The sequence below is a fragment of the Danio rerio genome, chromosome 19 (assembly GCF_052040795.2).
Source record: "Danio rerio strain M-AB ecotype USA chromosome 19, GRCz13ab, whole genome shotgun sequence".
Classification (NCBI taxonomy): domain Eukaryota; kingdom Metazoa; phylum Chordata; class Actinopteri; order Cypriniformes; family Danionidae; genus Danio; species Danio rerio.
The window spans coordinates 406,425-425,727 of NC_141039.2; the positions used below are offsets into that span (position 1 = coordinate 406,425).

Genomic DNA, 19,303 nt, shown 5'->3' on the forward strand with positions numbered 1-19,303 from the left:
AACAACATGATCATCCTGCCTTGTGTCAGCGGTTCAGGCTGGTGGTGGTGGTGTAATGGTGTGGGGGAGATTTTTATTTGGGTCCATTAGTACCAATTGAGCATCAATGCCACAGCCTACCTGAGTATTGCTGCTGACCATGTCCATCCCTTTATGAGCACAGTGTCTCCATCTTCTGATGGCTACTTCCAGCAGGATAACGCAGCATGTCATAAAGCTCAATCATCTCTGACTGGTTTCTTGAACATGACGATGAGTTCATTGTACTCAAATGGCCTCCACAGTCACCAGAGCTCAATCCAATAGAGCAGCTTTGGGATGTGGTGGAACGGGAGATTGGCATCATGGATGTGCAGCCGACAAATCTGCAGCAACTGTGTGATGCTATCATGACAATATGGAGCAAAATCTCTGAGGAATATTTCCAGCAGCTTGAAGAATCTACAACATGAAGGATTCAGACAGATCTGGAGGAGTATGGGGTCCGACCCGGTAATAAAGTGGCTGGTGAGTGTATTTATCAGGTCAAAAGTCTTTTATTTTGGATGCAGTGAATCTTTGGCCAGCACTGATTAACACACAATGGATATAATAATATCAGCACAGACTCCTGTATGTTTTAGTAACTCCTCCATCAGTGTAAGGTAAAGTGTGTGTGTGTGTGTGTGTTGTGAGAGCTGCTGTCGGTCTGCATGTTGTGTTTGCTGCTCCTCCATTCCCAATATAAGTGCTGTGGCCTGTGGATCGGTGCCGAACAGTTCTGCGACGGCGGCCCACACAGAATCTGCACACTTTTCTGACAGTGTGTGTGTGTGTGTGTGTGTGTGTGTGTGTGTGTGTGTGTGTGTGTGATTAAAGCAGAGGAATGTTGCAGAAGTATTTGATGCATCTGGTTCTGGATGGAGGACTTGTGAATGATGTTTGCTGTTCACAGCTCTGGTTGGTTGGCAGGTGGTTGCTATGCTGTTGCTAAGGTGTTGTGATTGGTTGCCGGAGTGTGTGTTATGCTGCTTTGTGGCTTTATCCTTGTCTAGCAGGTTAAAAGTGTGTGCTTGTATGTGTGTGTGTGTTTGAGCGGATCTGCAGATGAAGTGTGTGTGTGTGTGTATCTCAAAATTAAGTGTGTGTGTGTTCTTGAGCAGATCTGCAGATGAAGTGTGTGTGTGTGTGTGTGTGTGGATCTCAAAATAAAGTGTGTGTTTGCATGGACCTCCAGATGAAGTGTGTGTGTGTGTGTGTGTATCTCCAGATGAAGTGTGTGTGTTTAAGCAGATCTGTGGATGATGATGTGTGTGTGTGTGTGTGTGTGTGTGTGTGTGTTTGAGTGGATCTACAGATTGAGTGTGTGTGTGTGTGTGTGAGAGTTTGTATGTGTGTGTGTCTGAATGAGTGTGTGCATCTGAAGCATATTTGCTGATGAAGTGTGTGAGTGTGTATGTGTGTGCGTCGGTGTGTATGTTTGAGCAGATCTGCAGATAAAGTGTGTTTTTGCCTGCATGTGTGTGTTTGAATAAGCGTGTGTGTGTGTGTGAGCAGATTTGTAGATGAAGTGTGTAACTGTGAGCGTGTTTAAACAGATGCAGTGTGCATGTGTGCGCATGTGTGTGTGTGTGTGTGTGTGTGTGTGTAAGCATATCTGCAGATAAAGTATGTGTGTGTGGGTTTGTGTGTGTGTTTGATTATATCTGCAGATGGAGTGTGTGTGTGTGTGTGTTGGGATCTTCAGGTGGTGTGAGCAGGTGTTGTTCTGCAGTGGGGGATTGTGGGATTGGCTGACGAGAGCATCAGGAGTTGAGAAAGGCTGAACTTTATGCAAATGAGATGAGAAAGTGCAGGCCGGATTTACACTAAAGCCTGTGTGTGTGTGTGTGTGTGGGACAACAGACTTTCAGCTGGATTTACTCCTGAAACACCATGCTTTAACGCTGTGTTCACCAGATCTGGTGTGTTTGTGTGTGTGGGTTAGGGTTAGCGATGCTCTTCTGCAGAGCTCGGTTGTAGCGAGTGCTTATTTGAGTTACTGTTGCCTTTCTATCAGCTGGAACCAGTCTGGCCATTCTCCTCTGACCTCTGGCCTCATCAACAAGGCATTTGCGCCCACAGAACTGCCGCTCACTGGATATTTCCTCTTTGTCGGAGCATTCTCTGTAAACCCTAGAGATGGTTGTGCGTGAAAATCCCAGTAGATCAGCAGTTTCTGAAATACTCAGAGCAGCCCGTCTGGCAGCAACAACCATGCCAGGCTCAAATCGAGTCTCTTAAATCCCCTTTCTTCTCCATTCTGATGCTCGCTGTGACCTGCAGCAGATCCTCTTGACCATGTCTACATGCCTAAATGCAGTGAGCTGCTGCCATGTGATTGGCTGATTAGACATTTGTGTTAACAAGCAGGTGGACAGGTGTACCTAATAAAGTGTCCGGTGGTTGTTCATGCATGTCTGTAGTTTGCAGTAGTCAATATCTTGCCTTTATAGTTGTACTCTTAGAGCTTTGTGTAGTCTGAATGATGTTAAAGCTAAAGGCCTGTCCTGGAGAGCTGATAGTCTGATATATTATTCATATATGATCTTTACTGACTGCAGATCAGCACACAGCAGTCAAGCGGGATGTTTTCCAGCCTCGTAAAACACTTTATGATTATTATAAATGTTCATATGTGATGTGATGAGGATCGGTCTGCTCTTTCTGCAGCTCTGAAAGTCCTCAAATGCATGACAGCATCACCTTACAGCCCGTGTAAAAGCATCTGACATAAACGCAAGCGCTTCATCATATCATCAGACTCCTGAAGACTGAGAATAATGCCTCAGCTCAGAGTTCTCATCAATTATGTGTGCTGGAAACACTTTCAGCTCGTCATTATAAACATGAGTGTTCAACACACAGCGCAGCTTAGAGATTGATGAACATTGTGAATGCATTTGCTTGCAGATTCTTTGCTACAGATGATGATGTTGTTTTCATCTATTAATAGTTTGATTATTTTATTATCACTGAGATATACAGTACATGTGATTACAGGTCATCTAGAATGCATCATAAGGTGTTATAAATAATGCATTAGGGATATCTTTTAATTATGCGATATATTGCATGGTTTAAAGCAGTGGTCTTAAACTCAGCTCCTGGAGGGCCACGGCTCTGCAGATTTTAGCTCCATCTACCTCCAAATCCCACCTGCTTAATATTCTCTAGTCACCTTGATTAGTGGATCAGCTGTTAGAATTGGGTTGAAGCAAAACTGTGAAGAGCTGCGGCCCTCCAGGAGCTGAGTTTGACACCCATGGTGTAAAGCAGGGGTCACCAATCCTGGTCCTGGAGAGCCGGTGTCTCTGCAGGGTTTAGCTCCATCTCGCCTCAACACACCTGCCTGGATGTTTCGAGTATACCTAGTAAGAGCTTGATCAGCTGTTCAGGTGTGTTTGATTAGGGTTGGAGCTAAAATATGCTGGACACCGGCCCTCCAGGAACAAGTTTGTTGAACACTGGTTTAAAGTGTTATCAAAGTATTTAGATATTTTTATATTTAATGTCCCCCAAAAGTGTCACCTGTGCTGCTTTATTAATGTTTTTTATCAGTGTTTAATCATTAATTTGATCTTCCAGTTGTTTTAATGCTAATAGAAAGCAGCTCCATGTGCTTTGAGGATAGATCTCGCAGTGTGATCATTCCCAATAGTCACGCCGCTGGATCTGCAGTGTTGAGTCTGTACTATAGTTGATTGTTTTTATGTGTTTTTGCATATTGCTTCAAAACAAATGAAGTTACCTTACATTTAAGTGGATTGAACTCAAAACAATTAAGTTGTTCCCAAAAATCTCAAGAATTGTGTTGTTTCTGCTCATTGACAGTGCATTAGGAAAGTACTGACAGCGCTTCACTTTTTCCACATGTGTTTATGTTACAGTGTTATTTCAGAATGGATGAACTTGATTGATTGATTTCCTCAACACAAGCTCTGCACAGCTGTCTTTGGGAATGTTTGCCCGTTCCTCTTTGCAGTTCCTCTCCAGCTCCATCAGGTTGGATGGGAAGTGACGGTGTTCAGCCATTTTCAGATCTCTCCAGAGATGCTCAATAGGGTTTAGGTCTGGGATCTGGTTGGGCCACTCAAGGACATTCACCGAGTTGTTGTTGTGGCGCTGCATTGATATGTTGGCGGTGTGCTTTGGGTCATTGTCCTGCTGGAAGATGAAGCGTGGCCCCAGTCTGAGGTGGAGAGCACTTTGTGCAGGTCTTCATTCAGGGTGTCTCTGTACATCGCTGCATTCATCTTTCCCTCTATCCTGACTAGTCTTCCAGCTCCTGCTGCTGAAACACATCCCCACAGCCTGATGCTGTACAGAGTGTTATTTATGTTAGCTATTAAATTACTCAATACATTGTATTTGTTAATGCCTGCCCCCACCCCAACCCTAAACCCGACCCTCATAGCACTAAAAATATTAATTATTGTTACACAGTGTCATTAAAAATGCTGCTATATTAATGTGCATATCGCACTTCCGGCCGGCCGCATTTTTGTTTGGTTCCAGGGTCGGGGATTATTTAGATTGCTGAGTGTGTGGTGTAAACATTTTTGTTGATTTGATCACACTTTCAGTTTAATAATAATGAACAAATTGGAGTCATTATATTGAGTTTTCACTGTTTATTTTAATCCAGTATGTGGTTGTGCTGCTGTGTCCTCTTTCTCCTTTCATTTGTGACTTTTATTAGGTTTAATGTTTTATTTATTATGGTTTTATGTCTAGTTCAACATTTAGTTTTTGTGTTTACACATTTGACATCACGGTAGCTCAGTAGTCAGCACTGTGGCCTCACAGCACTCAGGTCTCTGGTTTGAGTCTCGGCTGGGTCAGTTGGTGTTTCTGTGTGGAGTTTGCATGTTCTCCCCGTGTTGGCGTGGGTTTCCTCCGGGTGCTCCGGTTTCCCCCACAGTCCAAACACATGCGCTATAGGGGAACTGATCAACTACACTGGCCGTAGTGTATGAGTGTGTGTGTGTGTGTGTGTGTGTGTGAGAGAATGAGTGTGTATGGGTGTTTCCCAGTACTGGGTTGCAGCTGGGAGGGTATCCGGTGTGTAAACCATATGCTGGAATAGTTGGTGGTTCATTCCGCTGTGGCGACCCCTGATGAATATGGGACTAAGCTGAAGGAGAGTGAATCCAGCTACCTGCAGCTCAGTGTGTGTGTGTGTGTGTGCGCTGTTTAATACCTGTGAGTGTGTTTGGGGTGAGGATGTTAATGGCGGGATGCTGATGAGTCTCAATGCAGCTTGTTGATGTTGTTGCTGAATTAAACGTGTGTGTGTGTGTGTGTGTGTGAGGCTGTTTTCTCTTTCTGCTCGAACGCGCCCACACAGAGACCCTTCCTCAAGCGGCAGATCAGTGTGTGTGTGTGTGTGTGTGTGTGTGAGATGCATGATCAGTGATGCTCTCAGCGATTCCCACCCACACACACACACACACACACACACACACACACACACAGACAGACACACACATGCACTTCAGCCTGACATTGCATTAACATCCAGGATGGCGTTCGGTGTGTGTGGGTGTGTTTGTGTGTGTGTTTCGTGCGCGACCTGATCGCACTCGGGAGAATTGAAAGTGTAATTTACAACTGCTGATTTTATGACTAATTGAAGCTTTTCTGTGGTTGTGCAAGTGTGTGTGTGTGTGTGTGTGTGTGTGTGTGTGTGTGTGTGTGAGTGTGTGTGTGTGTGTGTGTGTGAGTGTGTGTGTGTGTGTGTGCCAAGTGTGTTTGGAATGTGGCAAATGTGTTTGGTGTATGTCTGTGCCAAGTGTGTTTTTTTGTGTGTGCGTGCCAAGTGTGTGTTTGGTGTGTGTGTGTGTGTTCTACATGTGTGTTTGGTGTAAGTGTGTGTGAATGTGTGCACAAGTGTGTGTTTGGTCCTTGTCCTGCAAGTGTGTGTTTGGTGTGTGTTCTGGAGGTGTGTTTAGCGTGTAAGTGTGTGTTTGGTGTGTGTGCATAAATGTGAGTTCTCCAAGCGAGTTTGTGTGTGGATGTGTGTGTGTTTGGTGTGTTCTGGAATTGTGTTTAGCATGAGTGTGTGCGTGTGTTTGGTGATTTCTCCAAGTGCATTCAGCATGTTTGGTGTGTGTGATTGAATGTACGTTTGGTGTGTGTGTGTGTGCTTGAGTGTGTGATTGGTGTGTGCACGCAAGTGTGTTTAGCATGCTCAGTGAGTGTGAATTTAGTGTGTGTGCGTGTGAGTGTGTGTTTAGTGTGTGCATGTGAGTATGTTTGGATGTGTATATGTGCACGAGTGTGTATTTGGTGTGTGTGCACGTGAGTGTGTTTGGTGTGTGTGCACATGTTTGGTGTGTGTGTGTGTTTAGTGTGAGTGTGCTCAAGGGTGTTTAGCGTGTTTGGTGATTGTGTTTATTCTGTGTGCATGAGTGTGTGTGTTCATGTGAGTGCATGAGTTTGGTGTGTGTGCATGTCTGTGTGTTTAACGGGTGTGTGTGTGTGTGTTCTGCATGCGCTGAGCTCCGTGTGTCTTTTATGCTTAAACGGAGGCAGTTTCCATGACAACCAAACAAAGAGCTTGAGTTCAGAACAAAACTTGGAGAAACAGAAGGACGAGTGATGGAGACTTTACATCAGAGAGAGGATTATTACTGCTGATGAACCACTGAGCTGCACTACAACCAACCCTGCAGGAGAGCTGCTCCATAGCAACTGCTTAGCAACTCCCTGGCAACTACCCAAAACACCCTAGCAACAATATGTCACTCAGGCACATCCCGCTGAGAGTACAGTCAGATGAGGCTCAGGTGTGCTGCGCTGCCTCTGAACTGCAGAGAGAGTCATGAACAACCCTGCGGTCCTGTTGAGGAGAGAAATAATCAGAGATCAAGGAGGACTCAGTGGTCAGCACTGTCGCCTCACAGCAAGAAGGTCTCTGGTTTGAGTCTCGGCTGGGTCAGTTGGTGTTTCTGTGTGGAGTTTGCATGTTCTCCCCGTGTTGGTGTGGGTTTCCTCCAAACACATGCGCTATAAGGGAATTGATCAACTAAATTGGCCGTAGTGTATGAGTGTGTGTGTGTGTGTGTGTGTGTGTGTGTGTGTGTGTGTGTGTGTGTGTGTGTGTGTGTGTGTGTGTGTGTGTGTGTGTGTGAATGAGTGTGTATGGGTGTTTTTCAGTACTGTGCTGCAGCTGGAAGGTCATCTGCTGTGTAAAACATGCTGGAATAGTTGTCGGTTCATTCCGCTGTGGCGACTCCTGATGAATAAAGGGACTGAACTGAAGGAGAATGAGTGAATGAATAAATGTGATGAAGAAGACCACACACACTTTCTTCTTCAGCACTTTGTCATTCATTCATTCATTCATTCATTCATCACTGGTCTCCACAGCAGGATGGGCGATCTCTTATGGATCCTATTTTAACACATTTCAACAAAGAGACTCATTGTGTTTATATCAGTATAATATGGCTGTGGACACACTATACCTGCACACAGTTCTGTCCACACAGATCACAGAAGATGATGTTCATCACAGCTGCCCTTTAAAAACACACCAGACAACAATAATGTAGATAATGTGATGACTTCCAGAGCTCTCCATGCCGTATACACAGATTAATGAGAGTTTGGAGCAGTGTGTTTGCTGCTTCTAGTCTCATTAGTGCAGTACAGTCAGTGTGCATGGAGGCTGTAATCCCCCTCTCCTGTTCTTCATGTGTTCAGAATATTGAGAAACTTCCAGCATTGCAGAAATGTAAGCCAGAGTCGTCCTGCTCTCGGTCTGCTCCTGCGTTCTCTCATGCACTGCTCATTTTAATTAAACAATTTCGTTTTTAAAAGCTGATTAATTACACTAAAAACTAACTCTAATATGATTGCTTAATTTTTTGAAGCGATGTGTACTTTACTCGTTACTTAAATAAATATGATTACGTAATTCCCGTTACCCCCAACACTGCTCTCCAGTAGCCTCATCATTGTTGGATTACAGACTGTACTGGTGTGTGTGTGTGTGTGTGTGTGTGTTGGTTAAGGATCTGTGTGTTTCTCCTCTGAGCTGCAGCGGGTTTGCGCTGGGTTGGTGTTTGTGTTGTATTTTTAGTGTGATTGTGTAATTGATGCTGGCTGGAGTCAGATCAGACGCAGATGATTAGCACTGCTGTTTATCCAGCACACAGCGGCAGGCAGATGATATTCCTGAAGAATCAAATCTCATAATCCTGTAAAGACCCCAGCAGCCGTCATGAAGTACTCATGGCAGATTATTACACACTGCACACGTCACACTGCGCTGATCAAAGCTGTGTGTGGAAGGTGGAGCAGGCCGATGTGGACACACTCATTTACTGTTCACTACTGCCTCAATATGAAGAACTGAGAACTCCAGAAAACTCGACACAGAAGAACTCTGTTGGGTGGAGAGTGTAGGAGTGGGTGGAGACTGGTTATTTGGGTGGAGAGTGTAGGAGTGGGTGGAGACTGGTTATTTGGGTGGAGAGTGTAGGAGTGGGTGGAGACTGGGTAATTGGGTGGAGAGTGTAGGAGTGGGTGGAGACTGGGTAATTGGGTGGAGAGTGTAGGAGTGGGTGGAGACTGGGTAATTGGGTAGAGAGTGTAGGAGTGGGTGGAGACTGGTTATTTGGGTGGAGAGTGTAGGTGTGGGTGGAGACTGGTTAATTGGGTGGAGAGTGTAGGAGTGGGTGGAGACTGGTTATTTGGGTGGAGAGTGTAGGAGTGGGTGGAGACTGGTTAATTGGGTGGAGAGTGTAGGAGTGGGTGGAGACTGGTTAATTGGGTGGAGAGTGTAGGAGTGGGTGGAGACTGGGTAATTGGGTGGAGAGTGTAGGAGTGGGTGGAGACTGGTTAATTGGGTGGAGAGTGTAGGAGTGGGTGGAGACTGGTTATTTGGGTGGAGAGTGTAGGAGTGGGTGGAGACTGGTTAATTGGGTGGAGAGTGTAGGAGTGGGTGGAGACTGGTTATTTGGGTGGAGAGTGTAGGAGTGGGTGGAGACTGGGTAATTGGGTGGAGAGTGTAGGAGTGGGTGGAGACTGGTTATTTGGGTGGAGAGTGTAGGAGTGGGTGGAGACTGGATAATTGGGTGGAGAGTGTAGGAGTGGGTGGAGACTAGTTAATTGGGTGGAGAGTGTAGGAGTGGGTGGAGACTGGGTAATTGGGTGGAGAGTGTAGGAGTGGGTGGAGACTGGTTAATTGGGTGGAGAGTGTAGGAGTGGGTGGAGACTGGGTAATTGGGTGGAGAGTGTAGGAGTGGGTGGAGACTGGTTTATTGGGTGGAGAGTGTAGGTGTGGGTGGAGACTGGTTAATTGGGTGGAGAGTGTAGGAGTGGGTGGAGACTGGGTAATTGGGTGGAGAGTGTAGGAGTGGGTGGAGACTGGTTAATTGGGTGGAGAGTGTAGGTGTGGGTGGAGACTGGTTAATTGGGTGGAGAGTGTAGGAGTGGGTGGAGACTGGTTATTTGGGTGGAGAGTGTAGGAGTGGGTGGAGACTGGGTAATTGGGTAGAGAGTGTAGGAGTGGGTGGAGACTGGTTATTTGGGTGGAGAGTGTAGGTGTGGGTGGAGACTGGTTAATTGGGTGGAGAGTGTAGGAGTGGGTGGAGACTGGTTATTTGGGTGGAGAGTGTAGGAGTGGGTGGAGACTGGTTAATTGGGTGGAGAGTGTAGGAGTGGGTGGAGACTGGTTAATTGGGTGGAGAGTGTAGGAGTGGGTGGAGACTGGGTAATTGGGTGGAGAGTGTAGGAGTGGGTGGAGACTGGTTAATTGGGTGGAGAGTGTAGGAGTGGGTGGAGACTGGTTAATTGGGTGGAGAGTGTAGGAGTGGGTGGAGACTGGTTAATTGGGTGGAGAGTGTAGGAGTGGGTGGAGGCTGGGTAATTGGGTGGAGAGTGTAGTAGTGGGTGGAGACTGGTTAATTGGGTGGAGAGTGTAGGAGTGGGTGGAGACTGGTTAATTGGGTGGAGAGTGTAGGAGTGGGTGGAGACTGGGTAATTGGGTGGAGAGTGTAGGAGTGGGTGGAGACTGGTTAATTGGGTGGAGAGTGTAGGAGTGGGTGGAGACTGGGTAATTGGGTGGAGAGTGTAGGAGTGGGTGGAGACTGGTTAATTGGGTGGAGACTGGCTGAGTGGGTGGTGACTAGATGAGTGGGTGGAGTCTGTGTGTAACGATATTGAGTGGAGGGTGACTGTATGAGGGGTGGAGACTGGCCGATTGGGTAAAGTCTTAATGAGTGGGTGTATACTTTATGAGCGGGCGGAGACTGTATGAGTAGGTAAAAACTTTTCAAAAGGGTGGAGACTGGCTGATTGTGCGGAGACTATGAGTGAGTGGAGACTAAGTAGGTGGAGAGTGCATACGTGTGTGGAGACTGTATGATTAGGTGGAGACTAAGTGGGTGAAGACTGCATGTGTTACTGAAGACTGTATGAGTGGGTGGAGACTGTATGAGTAGGTGGAGACTGTACAAGTGGGTGGAAAATTAATGAGTGGGTGGAGACTTTGTAAGTACTTTGGTTGGAGACTATGAGTGGGTGGAGACTGTAAGTGTGTACGGACTTCGGCTTGACACTGATGAGGAGGCGGAGACTATATAAGTATGTGGAGACTGAGGGGGTGGAGACTGTCTGAGTGGGTGGATGTGATTGGGTGGATGTGTAACAGGATAGCAGGTTTGATCTGTGAGCTGATAGAGGCTGCAGTATTCAGTTGTCTCTGGTGAGCAGGATGGAGATCAGCTCCAGCGGCTGCAGGTCAAGTGTTTCTGAAAGCTCCAGGTGTTCTCCACGTCTGAGAGCAGTGGGTGGAGGTTTCCAGAGGAGATGGAGAGCCGGATAATCACGCTGAACCCGCCGGCTTCATTTCTGCTGTGATTATCCTGAGAGCGAGCGCGTGATGAGTGTGTGTGTGTGTGTGGGACTGAAGAGAGATGGAGATGGAGGCTGCGTGTGTATTTATAGCAGCAGGAATGCAAGTTCTGTAAAGGTTTGCTGTCCTGAGGGATGAATCACCACAAAACAAGACAAAACACTGACAACAGCCCAGAGAGACACCGCCAGTGTGTGTGTGTGTGTGTGTGTGTGTGTGTGTGTGTGTGTGGACTCTGAGTGAATAATTATTCCTCTCTCTCAGTGTTGTCAGATGGAGCAGAACTTTAGTGCAGAGTCGATATTCTCCTGTTTTACAGCGTTCAGCATCATAGCCAGAACCAGACACAATATCCACACACTCTGGGCTGTTGTGGACAGAATTTCACTCATTCATCACTTTTCTTTTCGGCTTAGTTGCTTTATTAATCTGGGGTGGCCACAGCGGAATGAACCGTCAACTCATTCATTCATTCATTTTCTTTTCGGCTTAGTTGCTTTATTAATTTGGTGTGGCCACAGCGGAATGAACTGTCAATTATTCATTCCTTCATTTATTTTCTTTTCGGCTTAGTCTCTTTAATAATCTGAGGTTGCCACAGCGGAATGAACCGCCAACTCCATTCATTCATTCATTCATTCATTCATTTTCTTTTCCGCTTAGTTGCTTTATTAATCTGGGGTCGCCACAGCAGAATGAACCGTCAACTCATTCATTCATTTTCTTTTCGGCTTAGTCCCTTTAATAATCTGAGGTCGCCACAGCGGAATGAATCGCCAACTCATTAATTCATTCATTCATTTTTCTTTTTGGCTTAGTTGCTTTATTAATCTGGGATGGCCACAGCGGAATGAACCATCAACTCATTCATTCATTAATTCATTCATTTTCGGCTTAGTCCCTTCAATAAACTAAGGTTGCCCCAGCGGAATGAACCGTCAACTCATTCATTCATTCATTCATTTTCTTTTCGGCTTAGTCCCTTCAATAATCTGGGGTCGCCACAGCAGAATGAACCACCAACTCATTCATTTTCTTTTCAGCTTAGTCCCTTCATTAATCTGAGATCACCACAGCGGAATGAACCATAAACTCATTCATTAAATTTTTTTGTTCGTGTGTTCTCCCCATGTTGGCGTGGGTTTCCCCCAATTCTCCGGTTTCCTCACACCATCCAAAGATATAAAAAATACATTACAGATTGAACAAATCTGGCACTCGTCTAGCTCCCTTCCTCCTCAAGTGTTTCCCTAAGCTGCTGCAGTTGAGGACTTTTTGAGATCCACCTGAGCTCAAGCTCCTCTCTCGCTCTGCGAACGGGAGGGAGCCCTGGGCACGAGGATGCCTTAAGCTCAGGGCCCTCTCCCGAGACAGATATTATATATCATATTATTATAAATGTGGTTGTTTCATGAATAAGCTTTGGTTTGATCTTTTCAGTGCAGTCTTTACACTAATGTAATGTTTATTTACTCATCAGTAGCTTTATTAAATAACTAATGTGATGTCTTGAATACTCTGATGAATATTTTTGCCGTGTGTGTGTGTGTGTGTGTGTGTGTTTTAGAGCACGCTCGTGCTCGCAGGAAGAGCTTTGCCACGTCGCGGCAGAGAAGCATGGAAACTCCGCCCACTGCCCCTACACAGCCATTTCGACAGCCTGTGAGTAGACACGCCTCCTCTCTCTCCTTATTGGATGTTTAGTGCACTGCATACACGCCCCCTCATGAATATTAATATCCAGAACATAATCCTGTGCCCTAAATACCACGTCCAAACAACACACAACAAGCAATTTATCAGCACTAAACACAACACGACAGAACATTTACACACCAGCCACTGCAGAGGATTTTAATCTCGTTAAAACATAATGAACTAATTTAACAGTTTTGACTTTCCTAGTCTGCTAGTTATTTTATTTTGATGATCTGAGGTGAACTATCAGCTGCTGCTTTCAGTATGGCGATAAACGTCTCGTAAGATGACGTTTAGACTCAGATTGGCAGCATTTCACACAGAGTAAAGCACATAATCAGTACCTGAGGAGGAGATCTCTGTTATAGTAGTTTGTGCTGATGTCATGTAATGGTGTCTAAAATAGACATTCTGCACGTCGCTGTAGCAGATGATCAGGAGAAATGCTGCTTTAAACATGGAAAAGACCACTTTTATTATGTGTAGCGTAGGCATGTAGTTCAGACACGGTGTAAGAAACTTTACTTTAGAAAATTTTGACCACACATGGAGATATATATGTGGGGTTTAACAATTTTTTTAAATGCAGAAATTGCTTGAAAATTCCACAAATAATTAAAAAGAAATTAAACGAAGTATAAGACATTAGCCCCTTTCACACATACAGACCTTTCCGGAAAATTACCGGCAATTTTCCGGAAAGGTTGTATGTGTGAACAGGTCCTTTTTGAAAATACCGGTAAATTCGTTCTGGCTATTTTCCGGAAAGAGAAGTTATAACATTACCGGCAATTTGCCGGAATGCTGCGCTGTGTGAACGCAGAAGGAATATTTCCGGAATAAGCGCGTGCACGTCTAGAACGTGCTGACGTAAGACTTCTGCTTTAGCCAATCACAACAGTCAGACGCATTTACGTCCGCGCGGTTTGTGAGAATAAAAGCCTTTGAATATTTTTCCAGACACATTTAGCTGCTAGAAGTTAGTCAGATCACGTTTATATGTTCATCTTAATGCCAACTGTGTAAATAATCATCGATGAGATGCTTATGATAAGCCGTTGTTTGTTTACCTTCAAGCTTTGCGTGTGCCCATGAAACAGCCTGTGAGCGTCAGCACACGCACATATTATGAACATCTCGACATGCGAATATGATCCTGTGAAAGTTGTTTAAAATATTGATCATCCACAGAGTTTGTAATTTAGTCAAATGTTTACAAACACAAGCGCAGCCGTTTACAGCTCATTTGTGGTGAATGATGTCAGAATTTACCGGTATTTTGGAATGGATGTGTGAATGCTCTTTTCCGGAAAATTTCCGTAACGTCCTCGCCTGTGTGAACAGCGCTTTTTTGAACATACCGGTAAAGTCGTTCCGTAAATTTTCCGGATATTTTCCGGTATCACTGTGTGAAAGGGGCTTTTAACTTCACAATATCACATAAAGCATAAACAGACTGCAGGAGTGTTTTCTTGTAAAATGAATGCCAAAAAATGTTCATTATTAGCTTATTTCTTTAATTGTTGCAGGCAAAAGATCTGTAGATCTGTCAGACTGAGAGTTATGAAGTGAATTGTTTGATGCATCTGCTTCAAACGCTTCTAGTTCTGCACAAATATCCATGCACACAGTCAAATCTATCATTAATAAGAGCCTTAATAAACCTCATAATAAATCTCACATACACACTCTGCTGCTGCCGCTGCTGCCTTTCATTTAGGTAGGTTACTTTAATGTTCAGGTAAGCGTGTGTGTGTGTGTGTGTATTACTGACACGTTACAGTTTTGGGCCAATTTTGTCTTAGAAAATGAACTGAATCTGACAAAACAGTACCTTGGAGACATCTGGGACATACCTGTGTGTGTGTGTGTGTGTGTGTGTGTGTGTGTGTGTGTGTGTGTGTGTGTGTGTGTGTGTGTGTGTGTGTGTTATGAGTCCCTTATTTGGAAAAACCATTAAGTTATAATGTAAATGAACGTGTTTATATTGATTATAAAGCAAATATATTTAGCTTTTTGAGTCTGGTTTTAGTGTTTATTATTAATTAATTCTTTTTTTTTCTTGTAATGTCCTCATTCGGATAGCTAATTAAATGTGTGTGTAGCTAAATTGTCTACATACGAGTCCCTGTGTGCAAAAACCATTAAGAAATCATGTGAATCAATGTTCATATATTGATCTTAAAGCGGGAGTGTTTCCCTTTGGGTCTGGTTTTAGTGTTTATAATGAATTTATCCTATCTTGGAATGTCCTCATTTGGATAGCTGATTAAGTGTGTGTGTGTGTGTGTGTGTGTGTGTGGATCACGTGTTGTGGTAAATGTTTCAGCAGAGGATTGAGGGTTTATTTTTGGGCTGGTGTTTCGGTCGGTCGTGTTGTGTGTGGGTTGGTGTTTTTAGTTAGCTCCTATCAAGACATGTTGCAAAACAAGCTAATTATCTCATAACTGAAATATTATATACATTTACAAAACTAAACAAAGCATTGCTTAATTGTTACAGACTGTAGAATAGCATTTCTAACACACACAGGACAGGAGGTGAAGTGAATCTCACCTGAACTAACATTGACTAATATCTCACTTCATCTGGAGTTCATCATTTACCTCCATCTGCTGTCAGAAAATGCTCTTTTAATGAAGATTAATCAGACATTAATGTTTATAAAGGATGTAATGTGAAGATATTGTGGTGTTTTCTAGAAGAGATTGAAGTGTTTTGTGATGTGAAAGGCAGAATACACTCTTCTGGATCAGCGTAGACCTTATAAACCCGTTCCAGGATGTGGGTTTGTTGGTGGTGAATGTGGATCTTTAACTCCTGCAATCCTCCAGTGATGTGCCTGAATATTTATAGCCAAATCAAGATGAATATTTCAGTAGTAGTGATGTTCATGCCGCCTTCGCTAGCGATCAGATTTACCCAACACAAGCGTCTTCCTCTGGAATGGAGCATGATGAATATGAGCTGCGTTTATCGAGGATATCTGTGTTAATGAGATGATCACTGCTCATCTGCATATCAGTGTGGGATTAACAGCGCAAAACTTACTTCTTTTTGAGAATGAGGATTAAAGCCAATTATTAATCATGCTAATTAGGTTTGTTGATTGAGCGAAGAGCTAATCTGGTGCAGCAGATCTTACCGGACAATCTGAGAATGAAAATTGAAGGATGAAATCTAATTAAACGTGTCTATCGTCTAAACAATGACAACTTTACTTTAATTACTTATAAATAAATATAAATATAGATATAGATATTGTACAGATGCATATATAATTCATTCATTGGTTTACCTTCGACTTAGTCCCTTATTTATGAGGGTTCACCACAGCGGATTGAACCGCCAACTATTCCAGCATATGTTTACACGACAGATGTTCTTCCAGCTGCAACCCAGTACTGGGAAACACCCATACACACTCATTCTTATACACACATACACTATAACCAATTATCGTAGCCCCGCCCACTAGTGCCCATCTCTTCCTCATTAGCATAAACTGCAGCCCTGAGTGAGAAGCAGCCTGCAGTGCTGTTTTACTTCACACACACACACACACACGCAGTTCTGCAGATGTCCAAGACAAAAACACACACCTAGTCAGACACAGTCACTCACACACACTGCGCTGCAGAAGTCAGAGATGCAAAAACACTTACTACACACACACACACACAGATACACACACACACACACTCAGCGCTGCAGATGTTAGAGACTCAAATACTCATACAAACACACACATACAGTGCTGCAGAGATATAAACACAAATACCACACATACACACACACACACACACACGCAGTGCTGCAGATGTCAGAGTGTGTGGCGTGGGCAGCAGCTGCAGTGACTCACTGGATCCAGGAATGGCATCACTGACTCACAGCGCCCTCTGCTGGAGATCCTCTGCTCTCACACTGTCATCAATGTGTGTGTGTGTGTGTGTGTGTGTGTGTGTGTGTGTGTGTGTGTGTGTGTGTGTGTGTGTTCACAGAGTTTTCTCAGCCGCCGCTTGAAAGGATCAATTAAACGAGCAAAGAGTCAACCCAAACTCGACCGCACGGGAAGCTTCCGCCACATGATTCTCCCACGATTCCGCAGTGCTGACCAGGAGAGGTACGAACACACACACACACACACACACACACACACACACACACTGCAGTGATGCAGTGACTCACTCTCCCATTGTGCATCAGTGAGTCACAGAGATGTACAGCACATATAGAACTGTGCGAGTGTGTGTGTGTGTGTGTGTGTGTGTGTGTGTGTGTGTGGGAGAGAGAGTTTGTGCATACATATGTATGTGTGTGTGTGTGTGTTTGTGTCCAAGAGAGAGTGTGTGTGAGAAAGAGTGTGTATGCATGCATGTGTGTGAGTCTGTGTGTAACGTGTGTGCGTATCTGAGAAAGTGTGTGCGTGTGTGTTTTGCGCATGTGTGTGTATACAGAGTATGTGTGTGTGAGAGTTTGTATTTGCATGTTTGTGTGCACGCATGTGTTTGTGAGTGAGTGTGTGTGCGCATTTGTGCATAAATATGTGTGTGTAAGAGTGTTTGTGTGTGTGTGTGTGTGTGTGCACCTATGTGGCTGGTATTCATCACCTTGTGGGGACCAGAATTATTGAAGTGTTGATTAAATGTCAGGTGTGTGTGTGTGGGTTTAGTGTTGTGGAAGAGGACAGAATATACAGTGTGTACAGTATACTGAAACACGTGTGTGTGTGTGTGTGTGTGTGCAGGACGCGTCTGATGCAGAGCTTTAAGGAGTCTCACTCTCATGAGTCTCTGCTGTCTCCGAGCAGCGCGGCCGAGGCTCTGGACCTCACGCTGGACGAGGACGCCATCATCAAACCCGTCCACTCCAGCATCCTCGGCCAGGAGTACTGCTTCGAGGTCTGTGTGTGTGTGTGTGTGTGTGTGTGTGTGTGTGTGCTCAGACACTGGCTTCATGCATGTACACACCTGTGAGCAGATCAGAGCTTCATTATCATCATCCAGACCTTCTCAAACAGCAGAGCAGCGGGACATTCATCACTCGTCCACTTCATAAACACAGTGTGTAACGCTGCCCTGTGTAGTCAGTGAAGACTGTCCCCTTTTGCTCAACACTTCTGTGTAACGCTGTTTGCTCTATTCAGTAATTGCGTTCAGGAATGACACAGAGCTAAACACTGGATCATTTATTAACAGTATGATGTTGTATGATCTCCGTCTTCAGGTGACCACGGCGTCAGGAACCAAGTGTTTCGCCTGCCGCTCCGCTGCTGAGAGAGACAAATGGATCGAGAATCTGCAGCGAGCTGTCAAACCAAACAAGGTACTAAACAAACAGCTCTCACACACACACACACACACACACACACACACACACACACACTTCTGTCTCATTATTCGGCTCAGTGGAAGCATGTAAAGGTTAAACAGGAATTGTGTTGTGTTCTGTTGTGAAACGTGTGTGTGTGTGTGTGCAGGACAACAGTCGTCGTGTGGATAACGTGCTGAAGTTATGGATCATCGAGGCTCGAGATCTGCCACCGAAGAAGCGCTACTACTGCGAGCTGTGTCTGGACGACATGCTGTACGCTCGAACCACCAGCAAACCGCGCACCGACACCGTCTTCTGGGGCGAACACTTCGAGTTCAACAACCTGCCGGCCATCCGCAGCCTCCGACTGCACCTCTACAAGGAGAACGACAAGAAGAGGAGGAAGGTAGCTCTGCTCGTGCGCAAGTGTACACGCTGCCTCCCGAACGTGTGTGTGCGTGAGAGTGATCATGTGTGTGTGTGTGCAGGAGAAGAGCACGTATCTGGGTCTGGTCAGCATCCCGATCCCGAGCGTGACGGGTCGTCAGTTTGTGGAGCAGTGGTACCCGCTCATCCAGCCCAGTGTTCTGGCTAAAGGCGGCGGCGGCGGGGGGAAGATCATCAACGCCTCGCTGCGCCTCAAGTCCCGCTTCCAGAGCATGAACATCCTGCCCATGGAGCTCTACAAGGAGTTCGCCGAGTACGTCACCAACAACTACCGCACGCTCTGCGGAGTGCTGGAGCCGCTGCTCAGCGCCAAGAGCAAAGAGGAGGTGGCCTGCGCGCTAGTGCACATCCTGCAGAGCACGGGGAAGGCCAAGGTCAGCACACACACTCCATCACACACACACTCTCTTTTCATCACACAGCTTATGTTTTACACAGCAGATGTGCTTCCAGCTGCAACCCAGTACTGGGAAACACCCATACACACTCATTCACACTCATACACTACGGCCAGTGTAGTTGATCAGTTCCCCTATAGCACATGTGTTTGGACTGTGGGGGAAACCGGAGCACACACGCTCATAAAAGTCACTAAATTTCACTGACCGCTGTGTGTGTGTGTGTGTGTGCATGTGTGTGTGTTCAGGACTTCCTGTCTGACATGGCCATGTGTGAGGTGGATCGTTTCATGGACCGTGAGCATCTGATCTTCAGAGAAAACACTCTCGCCACTAAAGCCATCGAGGAGTTCCTGAAGCTCATCGCACACCGCTACCTGAAGGACACCATCGGTGAGGGTGTGTGTGTCTGTGTGTGTCTAAGTGTTCGTGTGCATGCATGTGTGTGTGTGTGACTCAGTGAGTGAGTGCCAATGCATGTGTGCGTGAGAGTGCATGTGCGTGGGAGTGAGTGAGTGTATGTGTGTGTGTGTGTGAGAGATCCTGGTATTCTTCATGTTAT

The 19,303-nt window shown here is 45.3% G+C and overlaps 1 protein-coding gene across 7 annotated transcripts in view; it reads left to right on the forward strand.

Annotated features, from left to right (window-relative positions):
* Window positions 1-19,303, forward strand: part of syngap1a (synaptic Ras GTPase activating protein 1a) — a 59,430-nt gene that overhangs the window by 19,753 nt on the left and 20,374 nt on the right. For 4 of the 7 annotated variants that reach the window (XM_087295147.2, XM_087295145.2, XM_087295151.2 and 1 more), the window contains 7 exons: window positions 12,453-12,547; window positions 16,585-16,706; window positions 17,331-17,484; window positions 17,810-17,908; window positions 18,063-18,302; window positions 18,385-18,717; window positions 18,990-19,140. In XM_087295147.2, the coding sequence (XP_087151273.2) occupies window positions 12,453-12,547; window positions 16,585-16,706; window positions 17,331-17,484; window positions 17,810-17,908; window positions 18,063-18,302; window positions 18,385-18,717; window positions 18,990-19,140 (1,194 nt within the window). The remainder of the gene's footprint in view (window positions 1-12,452; window positions 12,548-16,584; window positions 16,707-17,330; window positions 17,485-17,809; window positions 17,909-18,062; window positions 18,303-18,384; window positions 18,718-18,989; window positions 19,141-19,303) is intronic. The other 3 variants (XM_087295148.2, XM_087295146.2, XM_087295150.2) reach the window with 1 other exon arrangement.